Source organism: Camelus bactrianus, chromosome 9, assembly GCF_048773025.1.
Source record: "Camelus bactrianus isolate YW-2024 breed Bactrian camel chromosome 9, ASM4877302v1, whole genome shotgun sequence".
Classification (NCBI taxonomy): Eukaryota; Metazoa; Chordata; class Mammalia; order Artiodactyla; family Camelidae; genus Camelus; species Camelus bactrianus.
Window position 1 is genome coordinate 69,136,326 of NC_133547.1, and position 13,763 is coordinate 69,150,088.

Below are 13,763 nucleotides of genomic sequence, written 5' to 3' on the forward strand. Positions count from 1 at the left end.
CTGCCAAGTTTAAGAAACAGGCAGGCTTTTCATCCTGGCTCCTCTGATGTTCCCCTGTCCAGATGTTTGCTTGGTGACACCATGGTAACTGTGATGCCACAATGGAACATTCTTCCTAAGGTGGTAGAAGGAATCCCTCTGTTGAGCTCTGCGGTGTAAGGTCAGAGTGAGTTCATTTCTCCTTTGGCAGGAGCGGTTCACAGAAGAACTCTGAGAACCATTCTGACGACAAGAAACATGTGGTGTCACGAGCAGACCATAGTGACTGAGAATGGCACACGTGGGTTCCTTGGCCTGTCTTGCAGCATCTGAGGCGAGGGTAGGCCTGGCAGTGTGGTGGATGGCGGAGCACGCCTGGGCTTTGCATTCCAGCTCCGCCACCTGGCAGCTGTGTGGCCTTGGGCGGGATTCTCAACGGCTCTGAGTGTCAGTTTCTGAATCTGTAAAATGGGGGTGATAATAGTGTCCACTTCGTATGGTTATTGTGTGAATTTACTGAGCAACACACTGGGGCTGTTACCAAGCAAAAGTATGAACTGTCACCAGTTAAAAGAAATCCAAGCATGACGTAAGCCAGCAGAGTTTAGTCGCAGGGGCAAGACCAGCGTGGGCTTTCCCTGAACCCCTGCTTTTTCTCTCAGCAGCTTTTTAGGGCTACAGAGTTAAAGCAACGGTTGAATTCCACGAGTCAAAAAATGACCCTTCTCTGAGACCCAACTCTGTGGGAAGGTCGGGGACCCTGGCTGGACTGAGGAGGAAAGTGACCAGCGTGGGCTGCCTCCTCTCCTTGGGCTGTCTTACAAATCGCCTGCTGAATATCGGTGCTGGGCAGTGGGTCCCTGCCTCTTTACTGCACGGAACCAAGAAATAGGGACGTGACAGGTCTGTTTCCCATGTCTCAGAAGTTTGGTCAGTGGAAAGCAAAGGGGTAGGGACTCCGACATTGGGGGAAAGTCGCCACCATGGGGGGGAGAGGAAAAGCCCATGCATCTGGATGTCCTGTTTTCACAGCTGCCCATGGTGTCTGCCGCGGCTCTCTTTGGGGATGGCAGACATGAGAGGAATGCTCCTAGTGCTGCTCTGCGTCTCCCACGCTTCTGCCAGTGAGTGTGCGGCTTTTTTCTGTAACGACTTCAGCTGATCGTGTGACGTGGCAGGGGGAATCATCCTGGAAAAGGACAGGCTCCTTCATGTTCAGAGAGGGACTCTGGGCAGGTGACTCACAGTGCTCTGCTCTGGGAACCAGGCAAAGAAGTGGAACGTGGGGCGTGGATGTAGGAAACTGGCTTCAGCAGCCTGATGTCAGGGCTAATCCTCAGGTGAGAGTGTGGTTAGGAAAAGAAGCCTGAGGCTACCGAGAGGCCCCCTGGGCAGAGGGGGTTAGTGTGAGGCCTGACTCCCCACTCACAACCCCTGCCCTGCTCTTCCTGGGGGCATTGTCAGGCATTGTCAGGCATTGTCAGGTTGGGAGCACGAGATGTGTCTTAAGCACTTGGGAACCAGCCCTTCCCTGTGTTCAGCATCATTGTTCCAGTGAAGCCCTTTATCCTTAAGCCTTCATCATTACCTCTAAACTGACCCCCAATTGCAGGGCTGAGCAGGGGTTCAGGGAGGTGCCTTTGAGGCTGCCCAGCCTCAGTCGGCAGAAGTGGCAGCCTTGGTCCCCTCCCCGACCTCCAGGTTGTCCGGGGATAAGAGTCCAGCCTGGACAGGGGCAGATGGAGGAGGGGTCCCTGACTAAAGCGGGTCCTGCCTCACCTCACTGCCAACCCAGCTGGCTCTGTCCTGTCTTCCTGGAATTAGATGGGAGACATGCGCGAGCTCCATGCGTGCCTCTCCCCCTCGTAAAAAGCCTCAGGCAAGTGACCCAGAGTGAGCATTTCATCTCTGTGTCAGATTTCCTCATTATATCTTGGCCTTTCAAGGGTTTTAGAAGGTCAGATGAACCAGCCAACTAGAGCTTTGGAAAAGCAAAAGTCATCACACACCTGTAGGTACTTGCTGGGGTAGGAAGACTCGGTGAGTGCCTTGTTCACCACAGACTGCCGAGGTCCCGTGAGAAGAACGGAATTCCTGTCTTTGGTGATGTGTACACATAGGACAATTCAGCCAGGGCTGGCAGGGGCAGGATACAATTTAAAACTTGAGTCATATTTAACTCTTATTTGAAACAAAGGCCAGACTGCAAAGAGACTGTCCAGTCAGAGGTGATCCACTTGAGGGCTCGGGGAGGCAAAGACCAAGCAGGCCTGGGCGGTTCCTCTGAGCACTGGGACAAGAAGCCGTCAGGGAGTGCTTGGCTGGCTGAACGCTTTTGTTGGTTCACCAGATAATTTCTTGAGCACCTATGACGTGCCAGGCACTGTGCTAGTCCCTAGGGATACAGGGGCAAGCAAATCAGACAGTGTGGTTGGTTGGGGGAGTGGCACGTGCCCACAGCCTGAGCGGGAAGAGTGAGGACAAATATGAGGATGTGAAATGCCGCTGCAACGCAGACCGCGAGGGGTTGAGTGTGTGGAGTTTGGGTTCACCTGGACCGGCTCTACAGTCTACTAGCTGTGTAATGCGGACAAGGGCTTAGCCACTCTGAAGTGCAATTTTCTTATCTGCAATCTGAGGATGACAACGTCCGCCTCTAGTTCTGCTGGAGGAATTGTATGAAGTAGTGGAAACCAGCAGTTCCCAAACTGTTTGGTCTCAGGACCCCTTTATACACTTTAAAGTTATTGAGACCCCAAAAGGGTTTTTTCTTTTGGGGCTATATCTTTCCATATTTAGCATATTAGAAATTAAAATCAGGAAAAATTTAAAACAGAAAAATATCTGGGGTCACACATGCTATTGATCATCAGGGTGATGACATTATGTAGCCCCTGGAAAATTCCACTGTACTCCAGCAAGAGAGTGAGAGTGAAATAAGCAAACACTGTCTTAGTGTGCTTGTGAAAACAGTTTTAACCTTACAGACCCCAGAAAGGGTCCTGAGGACTCGCAAAGGTCCCAGACTATACCTTAAGAACCACTGATGGATATAAAAGGTTTCAGACACTGCCTCGTATTTGCTAAGTGCTAAGCGCTCAACAGATGAGAGTGATTATCGGTAGCCTAACATTACTTTTAGATCCAAAGATGCCACCAAGCGTCTTTTATGGGGAAGCGACCCACTAGGAAAAGAATGGGAGGTGGGGGTGGCGGTGGTGGTAGAGTTACTGGTGACTAGGATGGAGAGCCTGAAGGAGTGGGGAACCAGTGGGAGAGCGAGCGGGCCCTGAGGTCTGGTGCTGGCGGTGGTAGCCACGGGTCTCCAACTCCTTGCCCCAGCAGTGAGGCCCTTGCACCCCACCCCACCCTGCAGGTTGTGGCATCCAGAATATCAACATTGTGGAAACTTCTGAGGAGGGGCTGGTCAAAGACAAGGAGTTCCCGTGGGTAGTGTCTCTGCAGGATTCCCAGTACACCCACCTGGCTTTCGGTAGCATCCTCAGTGAGTTCTGGATCCTCAGCATTGCATCTGCCTTACAGAACAGGCCAGTACCCCTGCTTTTGGTCCTCACAGCCCACTGGGTCGGGGCGAGGGACTCTGTTTCCTACTCAGCTTGGGGAGGCCTGGAAGGTGGACTCCTGGTGACAGGGCAACAGGGCTTTTCATCAGCTCAGCTCAGTGAGTCTGGGGGTCTTAAAACCACCAGTCACCAATGTTGGCACAGTCTGTGTGTTCTCTGCGGTAAAGACAGCCAGCTGCACACCTGCAAAGTGAAATGATCGTTTCTCCAACCTCTACAGGAAGGATATTCGGTCCCATTTTTCTACAATCACAAAAGCACTGACTCTTGATACTAGAGGTCCCCTATTGCTCTCTACCTCTTGTTAAGCCCTTACCTTAAAACACTTACCTCGGGCCTTAACAGTGTGACTGCCACAAATATAGGCACGTAGAGAAAAGACTTAATGGAAATACGCACTTGAAGAGTGCCTGTGTGTGGATGCTCAGAATGCACATGATTTCTGTTCTCTTCTTTGAACTTCTCTGTATTCTCCAACTTTTTCACAATTAAATGGGCATTCTTCTAAACTAGGGGAAAAAACCCAATACATGCTATTAAAGGGATAACTTTTGGTAAAACATCTCACTTTCTGACTCCATGGTTTAACTTCTGGGTATCAACATTAAGGAAGTAATTTCAATCACTGGAAAAGTTTTATACACAAAGTTGTTCATAGGATGATTAACTAGACACAAAACCCTTGAAATGTAATGTCTGATTATCATGGATAAATAAATTATGATATAGTTACTCTTTTTTATATAGTTTATCATATGTTATGTATGATATATAGTGTATAAATATTACATATAATTATATATAGATCTATCTATATGACACATGCTATATATTATAGCATATATAAGCTATATATGATATACTATATATACTTTATATATTATATATATATATATACACATATAGAGTATGGGGGGAGAGTATAATTACTATAATTGGCTAAAAACATTACAGTGTAAACCCCTGGTGGAATATTGTGCAGCTGCTGAATTTTTTAACACATGATTTATTTTTTAATTAAAATTTTAAATTAAAAATAATGCATTTAAATGAAAATACATCTAATACCATGATGTTTACGGGGAAACCAAAGGGTGTATAATGAGAAGCAGCTCCTCCCCTCCCCTGCCCTTCACTCACCATTTCCCTTCCTTGAGCCACTTCCATCACCAGTTTCTTGGGGATTCTTCCTGAAACACTCAGTGCACTCATGGATAGCTATATACCTATAGGTCTTTCTATATTGACTCATATCTATTGATTGAGAGAGAATTTTCTTTCCCTCCTGTATTAATCTGTTGGGGCTGCCACAACAAAATACCATAGACAGAGTGGCTTAGACAATAGAAATTTATTTCTCACCATTCTGGAGGCTGGAAGTCCAAGATCAAGGCGTCAGCAGGGCTGGTTTCTCCTGAGGACTCTTGCCTTGACTTGCAGATTGCCGCCTTTTCTGTGTCCTTCCACGGCCTTTCCTCTGTGTGCACACAGTCTTGCTGTCTCTTCTTATAAGGACACCAGTCCTATTGGACTAGGGCCCCACCCCACAAACTCAATCAATCCTAACTTCCTCCTGAAAGCCCCTATCTTCCAACTCATTCACACTGGGGGTTAGGGCTTCACCAGTGAATCTGGGGGGACACAACTCATCCATAACACACCCCAACTGGTAGCACACCATAGACATTATACCACTCAGCTTTTTTCACTCTGTCGTGAATGCTGGGTGATCTTTTCTTATCCATACAGAGAAGGATACATTATTTTCGTCCACTACCTGCCCAGTATCCCATGATGGTTGTACCATAATTACATAATCCTCTAATAATGGAAATTTAAGTTGCTTCCAGTCTGTCACTAGTAGCAAAAAATGGTACAGTGTATGTACTTGTACATAGGTTATTTCACACACGTGCAAGTATGTTGTAGCACAAAAAACCCAAGAGCGGAAATGCTGGACTGAATCTTGATAGTTATTGCCAACCAGCCCTCCAGAGAAGTTCTACTTTCTATGTAGTGTTTTCATTACTGCTATTTTCTGTCTAGTCTGCTGTTTGGGTTTTGATTTCCTTTTTGACTCTGGGTTTTATTAAGGACTGTTTTAAAATATCCAGGTGGTAGGGTGTTTTGTTTTGTTTTCTAACATGATTTAGAGTTATACCGCATGGTGATCTATTAGGGAATTCGCTGAGGTTGTCTTTGTGGTCTACTATGTGGTCCATGTGAATATTTTCCACAGGTAAATTAAAAAGCTCATTCTCCACCCTGGGTGTACAATTTAATATATAAAATTGGGGGCAAGGAGTCCACTTGATCTGTCCTAGGCTGACTGAGACAAATTACAAGCTTCTGGCTTCTTGTTCCCCTGTTTCCTGGAATTCTTACTCTGTGAACACTGTGTCACGTGCTGCAGATATTTACAACTAAGGTCTTCACAGTAGACTGAATTCCTTACCACCATTAGAAGCCCTTCCTTGTCTTACTCCAAGTTTTTCTGCTCTGAATTCATGTTCAGAATGAAACTCTTGCTTTTTGTTTTTATTTTAGGTTATGCTTTCTGTTTTCATTGCTTCGTGTTTTTCTTTTCATATATGGCCTTTGTTTTGTATGTCTCTTCTGACAAATTTGGAAAGTTTGAATTTTTGTTCTGGTGTCCCTCTTAAAGTTATCATTTCATGGAAGACACTTAAATCTTTTGTTCCTCTCTGATAGTCCTCTCTAGACTCTACTGTGGCTGGTGCCAGAAATCCTGTCTCTTTACCCTTCCCTCCTTCTCCATGACTACCCAATTTTAATAGGTTATTTATGTACTTTAATGTTTACTTTGATTCACATACATATTTGCACACCTTTGTTATTTCATGTATCAGCTGTAAACAAATAATACATTGGGACTTCTATAAAAGATGAGAAAATTGGTGTCTATACCTACCTCCACTTTCTTTTCAGTTTTAGTTACACCATTTGATTATTGCCAGGGTTTATATTATTACTCCAACCTATAACTTTAAAAGTTTTTCTTTTGTTTTAATTTTAGACTCAAGTTATAATGAATTCCACACTCTGACAGTCCCTTTGCTCGATTTTCTCCATTCAACACTAGAATTTGGCTAAAATTTGTCTTCAAGTAGTTTCTTAAAGGGCTCTCAAGCACCATATTTCCTTGGATTTTACATATTCAGAAATGTTGTACTGCCCTTAGATCTGAATGACCACTTAAGTATAGAATTCCTGGATCATACCTGCCTCTGTTTGAGAGCTTAATAGGCATTCTACGTCCCTCACCTCCCAGCTTCTGGTATTAAATCTTGCTGTGGAGAAGTCTGAGGCCACTTTGATTTTTCCCTCTGTAGCTGGATGGCCACACACCCTAGTACGCCTGGGAGGGGCCTGGTTTACACCTATTATCCTAACATCCTATTGTTAGTATTCCCTTTCACTCTCTTAAGTTCCCTGGGTTAGACAATAAATTAGAGGCCAAACTTGCCTTGACTTAATCTGGTTTTGTGTGGATCCCCAAGGCTTCCTTCTTTGTCACTGAAGTCTGGCAACTCACTAGCTATGCTGAGTTGCTCCCATTTGCTCCTCCAGATCTACTCTCTACTCTTTTCTACTCTGTTGGGTCCCAGGAGGTACACCAAAGGGTGCTCTTGCCTTCTTGGTTCCAGTTGGCTTTGGCCAAGGGGAGCACTGGCTAGAGATCAGAGGGGGTGGAGAAGTGAGGTCAGGGCCCTCATTCCCCTGACAGGTACTGCAGACAGGCTGCCTCCTCCAGCCAAGTGACCCACTCCCTGCAGCTCTGTCTGACCGCTCCCTCCCCCCGGCACCCTGTTGTTGCCTCAGCAGGAAGCTGCATACATCACCTGGAACCCAGCATTCTGCACTGTCCTTATGATTTCCCTACATCCTGCAAGACCTTTGTAAAGAGTCCCTTTATTAAACTTTCCTCAATTTACCTTATTGAGTATGTCATCTGTTTCCTGCTGGGAGCTGACAAGGGTATGTCTCAGCATTGATCATTCTGTACTGATTTTTCCCCAGGATACGGAGTACCCTTCCACACTATAGATTCAAGTCTTATTTCTGGAAAGCTTTTTTAAATTAGATCTTGAAATTATTTTTTTGTTTTTTTATTTTGGATACCTTCCTCATGGTCTGCTGACTCTCCATTGACTGCCATATTTGTCATCTTCCTCTCTAGCCTTTAAAAATCTTTGTTAATGTCCATTTCATTTTAGTCAGTCTTCTCAGCCTACCTTCTGTGTACCTCACTGTGTTTTCTGTGGTCTCTACTCTCCTTTATGCTGCTTCCAATTTGGCTTTCACTCTAGCCATGGTTTTATTTCTTCAAAGACTTTTCAGTTCTTTGCTGAGAAGCGTGTTTGAACAGCTTCATCTGACTCTGCAGCACGAGGTATCATCTGTAACCCCCTGTATTCTGGGTGTCCTTCCCTCTGCCGTCAGCCCTTCCTCTGTTCTGAGGTTTGGATTCTCTAGTGTCTCTTAGTTTTATGGTGTTTTCATTTGTTTCTCATTATTATGGTTCCTCGGGTGATTCCCAAGAGGAGAAAGGGAAAACAGTCAATTGAACTCCATCATTATTAAAATCGGAATTTCTCTGAAGTGTATTTGCAGAGTAAATAATATGGAAAGATTCTTGAGTTAAAATGTTAAGTGCAAAAGTCAAGAATCAAGATTACATCTTGGGTGTGACTACAACTATGTAAAAACAAACAAACAAACAAAAAACAAATAAATAAGCATAGAAAAAAGATAATCAGCCATAACATAACAGATTATCTACAGGGGTGGGACATATGATAGTCAGACGGAAGAATCCTCAAGATCCTATGGGCGTAAGCCTAGGGGTTCAGGAAAGATTTCCTGGGGACTAGGTCCAAAAGGGTCAGTAAAAATTAGCCCAGGGAAGATGAGTTGGATGAGTGTTTCAGGCCAAAAAAAAAATAGTAAATATGAAACCAGGGAAGTGTGAAGCTTCCTTGGTGCCTTGGCTTCTTAAGATTCCTTTGCTGTCTCTCCAGGAAGAACGATGTCACTATAGTTGGTATAGCTAAGATGGATGCAAAACTGATTACTCACGAAGAATATCCAGTCAACACCATCATCATCCATGAGGAATTTGATAATGAAACAATGAAGAATAACTTAGCCCTCCTGAAGACAGACACGGCAATGCATTTCAACGACCTGGTCCGGCCCATCTGCTTCCTTGGCAGGAAGCTGCATATGTTGCCAGCCTTGCAGAACTGCTGGGTGGCAGGATGGAATCCCACATCTGCAGTTAATGCTTTCCTTCTCCTAGAGGAGGCTGTGTGTGTGGTAGCAGTGGGTCTGGCTGGGATGCACCATTCCAGGGCTTAGCTCAATAATTCAGATGGCCTGAGGTTCTAGAGTTGGGCTGAAACCCTCACCTAATCAGTCAAGATTCCCAACACTTGCCCTTCCTGTGGCCATTCTTACATTTGGTCCTTTTCCTTCTATTCCTACACTAAAACTGGAAGTACATGGGCAGTGGGCAGCCTGAAATGAGTGCAAGGTTACAGAGGGGCCAGGGGTCATTATTCCCTGAACCAGAGCTGACTCTCCTCTTGTCTGAACCATCCTTGTTTTCTTTTATTCTTGGGAAATAAACAAGGAGATGCATTCATCCTCTGTAGCTGTAGAGGAAGGGTGAACATGGTCTCTGCCTATTTTCATATTCAAGGTCAAAGCAAAGGTACTTTTCAGTAAAAACTCAGACACAGGCTCTGATGTCTATGAGGAAAAGAGGTTTAACAGAATATTTCCTACTCACTGCCATCTGGTTATGTGAGTTGTAGTTGAGCTGACTTGGGGGATGTCTTCTTGTTAATAATTCTTGGGCTCTCTCTTGCATGGTCCAGACAGGAAATCACATGACAGTGAGTATCCTGAGGAAAATCTCCGTGAAAGACATCGAACTGTGTCCCTTAAACAAAATCCAGAAAACAGGATGTGGCAATCATGTGGAGCAGGAAACTGACTCTGTCTGCTTGGTAAGAACACAGTGGAGTAGAAGCAACATGCTGAGAGTAAGCAGTGGTCACCTCTCGGGGACCCTCGGGACTCCCCCTTGCTGGACGGTGAGCTCCGTGAGGGGAGGGACTGTCACCTGGGATTCATGCATGTCTCTGGGGTGAAGGGCACTTGGCAGGTGGCAAGTGCCCAATAACAGCCTGCTGAATGCACACTGAAGTGTGACATGATTAAGCATGGCTAAGTCACATGTTTTTTCAGTAGCTAAAAGTTTGAAAGTGTGAGTCCAAACTACACATGCAGACATGCTTTGAGCACACCTACAGTGCAGGGTCGCTGTATTTGGCTTCTTTGGAAGGTAGACTGGTGCTATTGCTCATCAGTTATTGTTTTTCATTTTTTCCCTGTAAGAAGTCCTGCCCTCTACCCGGATGAGGGCTGTACAGACGTGGCTGTCCTACTGCCTCAGGAAAATGTCTACGATTCACAAACACTTGTTCAGGCCCCCTCGTATCCCTGTCTGGAGAAAGTGTGCCTTATCAGGGTTACACAGTTAAAAAAATGTAAAAGACGAGAACCCAGGTCTGCCAGATTTCCAGGCAGTTTCCTTCCTCTACCCTAAAATTGTCTAAGATGCTGATCAACCACTTTCTTCTAAGAACCTTCAGAATTCCCTGATGGGGAATTTTTTTTCCCCCAGAGAATCTAGGGAGTTTTTTAGAGAAAGGGGAAAAATATATATGTAGACATTTTTTTTAAAGTCCTTTTATTGTGAAGGACTGCCTTTCACTGGGCAGTAAGTTTGCCCTTCCAAAGTTGGTTCAGCATTTATTGAGTGGCTACTAGTGGAGGACTGTAACAACTTCTTAAACTAGACAATGTGTTAAAATACAGTAGAAGATGTAGCTATTTAACAAAATCCTGCCATCAGCCACTCCATCAGTCTACTGCCACACTTCATCAAATCGAAGATGCTGAGTTGTAGAATGTACTATTATTTTATGTAACACCAAGAAAGAAAAAATGCTGCCACTTAAACTCTGAAATCAACCGATTAAAAGACACACCCCATTTCAAAGATGTTAATTTTTTAAGAGCATCATAGATTCAGCGGAATATAGTAAGCTGTTTAAACTCTAAATGATCACCTCTTTAAACTACCCACAAAGCTCAGATTGGTTTTTAACTCTAGCACACCTGTAGACAGTTCTTTGTTTTTGAACAGAATTGTGCTTGGAAACCGTCTCAGACAAACGAATAGTGACTTGTCTATCTAGGATACTTCCTAGGAAATGTGTTCTAGTGTCCAGAAGTCTTCAAAGCCACACTTCTCACATGTAGAATAAACCACCCAGGCTCAGTGACTGCCCTAATGGGTCCCCAGAACCCAACAAAAGCAGAATCACTCTGAACTCACCACCCTCCTTTCCCCCCACAACTGTTAGGCCCTTGGCTGAACATCAAGGCTGAGGATCATGCAAGGAAAGGGCCCCTCTCTGCCACGGCTGCTCCCCCGGGAAGATGAGGTGGGGCTGCTCCAGAGAAGCTGCTCCTGGTACTTTATGTTCTTGTTGCTTGAGCTTCAGAAGTCTCAGCCTGACAGGTTACGGGAAAGAGAAAAAGCAGTGTCTTCTACACCTGGATGGAACGGCAACTGGCAAAACTACACGATAGCTGGGGATGTCCACTGCACAATCATTTGTCAAACTATTTGTCCTGCATTCTTTTTCTTCCTCAAGCTGTAAAAGCACAGTTAAAACAAACTGGGAGTGGGACTGGTGAACGGAGAGGAGAGCACACCATTCTTGGCCAGAGAGCCTCTGTGCCTCAGGCAGACAGCATGGGGTGCAGACAAGAGCCTGCTCACCAGTCCTCAGATGACCAGCCAGAGCCCAGGGATGAAATCCCACCCTCGGCTGTTTGACAGCGTGGGGTGAAAAGAGTAGAATGTGAAAAACTGAAAAATCAAGAGTTCCACACAAAAGCATTCCCTTCTATCTAATGAAAGGCACAGCATGTCATCCTCGTGGGTATGGCTGTGGGACCCCCAGGGAATTACAGTAGCCCCACAGAGCGTGCCTCCCGATGGCCCTGCTGGCAGTCACTCCCTTCTTCTCCTATTTGCCTGCATTTCTGTTCTGGTGTTGGTTCCTCAGAAAAAGGGAGGTTTAGTGAAAGAGGCTGCGTGTGTGTAGAAACCCAAGAAAGATTGAACAGCCAGGCCTGGGAATGGGCAGGGGCCGAGGCGGCCACCATTTTGCCTCTCTGCTTCCTGTGGTCGAGTCTGTTCAGATTGTTTCCCATTGTCAACTGCAACCCCACTCCCTCCATGCCTTGGTCCAAACAGCGAGAGCAAAGTATGATTGCCCAGCCCTTCTAGTCAGGAAGGTCACACAGGTCAAAGGTGGCTGGCCAGCCTTTGGGGACCAAGGTGGACCACAGGCTGGGGGACAGGTATTCCTTTAAGAGGAGGTCTGGGGGGCACGACAGGTAAGGTGAAGTATACCAAGTAAACATCTGATTACTTTTCTCATATTTCTCAGCTTTTCACATAAAAATGATGGCCTTTTCTAGACACCAGGGTGGTAGCAGCTACTTGTTTACTGAGTGCATCTTGTATGTCTGCCAGTGTTATAGGTACTGTGTCCCCGCTTTAGCTCAGAGAGACTTGAGTAACCTGCCAGGGTCACATGGTCTAGTCAAGGCTGTGCTAGGCTGTGCCAGGCTTCTATCCACACACCTGAAGGGAGGTTAAGGTCTGTGTGGCAGAACTCCTGAGGCCCAGAGGACTACTCCTGAGGGAGCCTGGGCAGGGGCTGGGGAGCAGGTGCACTGACAGGCTGCTGCCGGGGTGGAGAAGCTGTGAACCCAGCCCTGCGCATGCTCCTTGGGAAGACTGACTCTGACCCAAGCAGGACTGGGGGTGGGGAGGAGCAGGTTAAAGGAAGGATGGAGACAAAATATGAGAAGGGAAAATGGGAGCATTCCAGGCCAGAAAGGAACGAAATATCAACATCTGAGGAATGAGAAACCAAAAAGAGGGAGGATTTATTTGAAGTACTTAAGAGGGGCAAGAAAATGAAATGGGAACTAGGAAGCTACAGGCAAACTGCAGGAGCCTAGTTTGTATAATAAAGGAAAAGTCATCTTGTTGGAATTTGTGGTGGTGATGACCTAGATTAAAAATAGTATCCCATGATTTACCCAATTTCCAGTGAGGACTAGTGTAAAACATTTTTAGAACATAAAGTAAATTGCACAAGGATATACTTAAACAAAGAAAACAAGTTTTCCTAAGATCTGAAGCCTTCTGTCCTTTGTCACAGGGGGACCCAGGAAACCCAATGATGTGCCAGCTGAAGGAACTGAATCTATGGATGCTGAAAGGAATCCTGTCCCATGGCAGTGAGCAATGCCCCGGCCTGTTCCTGTACATCAATGTAGAAGACTACAGTGACTGGATCACGTCTAAGACCAAGAGGACCAGCCCTCCCCTGTCGCCCTTCCGCCACTGGGAGAACCTGATTCCCTTCCCCGGCTACTCATCCCGAGCCGCCGTGACACAGAAAACACATCCTGGGCTGGGCCAGGTTGGATGGTCCCGAGTACACCTCCAAGGACAAAAAAGGGCCACCATGCATTCATGGCTAGTAAATGGCACTCAAGCGAGCCTAGACTTCAGGGAAAGGGGGCCAACGGAGTTGGGCACGTCTTCTGAGATGGCCGTACAACCCGTGTTCTATGACTACTACGGTGGGGGAACTGGGGAGGTGGGGGAGAGCGAGTCTACTTCAGGTCAGAACAGGTTACATCAACCCCAAGAAGTTATCTTGTTTTTCTTTGTGCTTGCTTTCTTTTGTAATGGTATCTTAGTCTAGGAGCTAACCCTCCAAACTAAAGAGTAAGCTCAGAACGCTGAGTGCCAGGTATTCACCATGCTGTTTTGGTGTCTGTGACAGTTGCACAGCCGGGCTGCCACAGACAGGCCCACGGCACAGACTGGGCGGGCTACCCCTCCCCCACCCCGACCCTCTGTCCCACTCCCACATGTGGGAAGGTCACTTTCATGTGTGCTTGTGAACTAAACGTGGGCTAACAAGTGTCAAACCATTAGAGTGCCCTGTGGTTTTTTCAGTGTTACTGGTTCCTGAGGCCAGACTGTGAAAATATTCCCCAGGGGCTGAT

The 13,763-nt window shown here is 46.1% G+C and overlaps 1 protein-coding gene across 1 annotated transcript; it reads left to right on the forward strand.

Annotated features, from left to right (window-relative positions):
• The first annotated feature begins 1,014 nt into the window (after positions 1-1,014).
• PRSS54 (serine protease 54) lies at positions 1,015-13,709 on the forward strand. The gene is given in 6 exon segments (XM_010967339.3): positions 1,015-1,053; positions 1,055-1,103; positions 3,356-3,527; positions 8,606-8,864; positions 9,467-9,598; positions 12,905-13,709. Coding segments are annotated over 6 exon segments (1,200 nt in total). The 5' UTR covers positions 1,015-1,017; the 3' UTR covers positions 13,457-13,709.
• Positions 13,710-13,763: the final 54 nt, after the last annotated feature.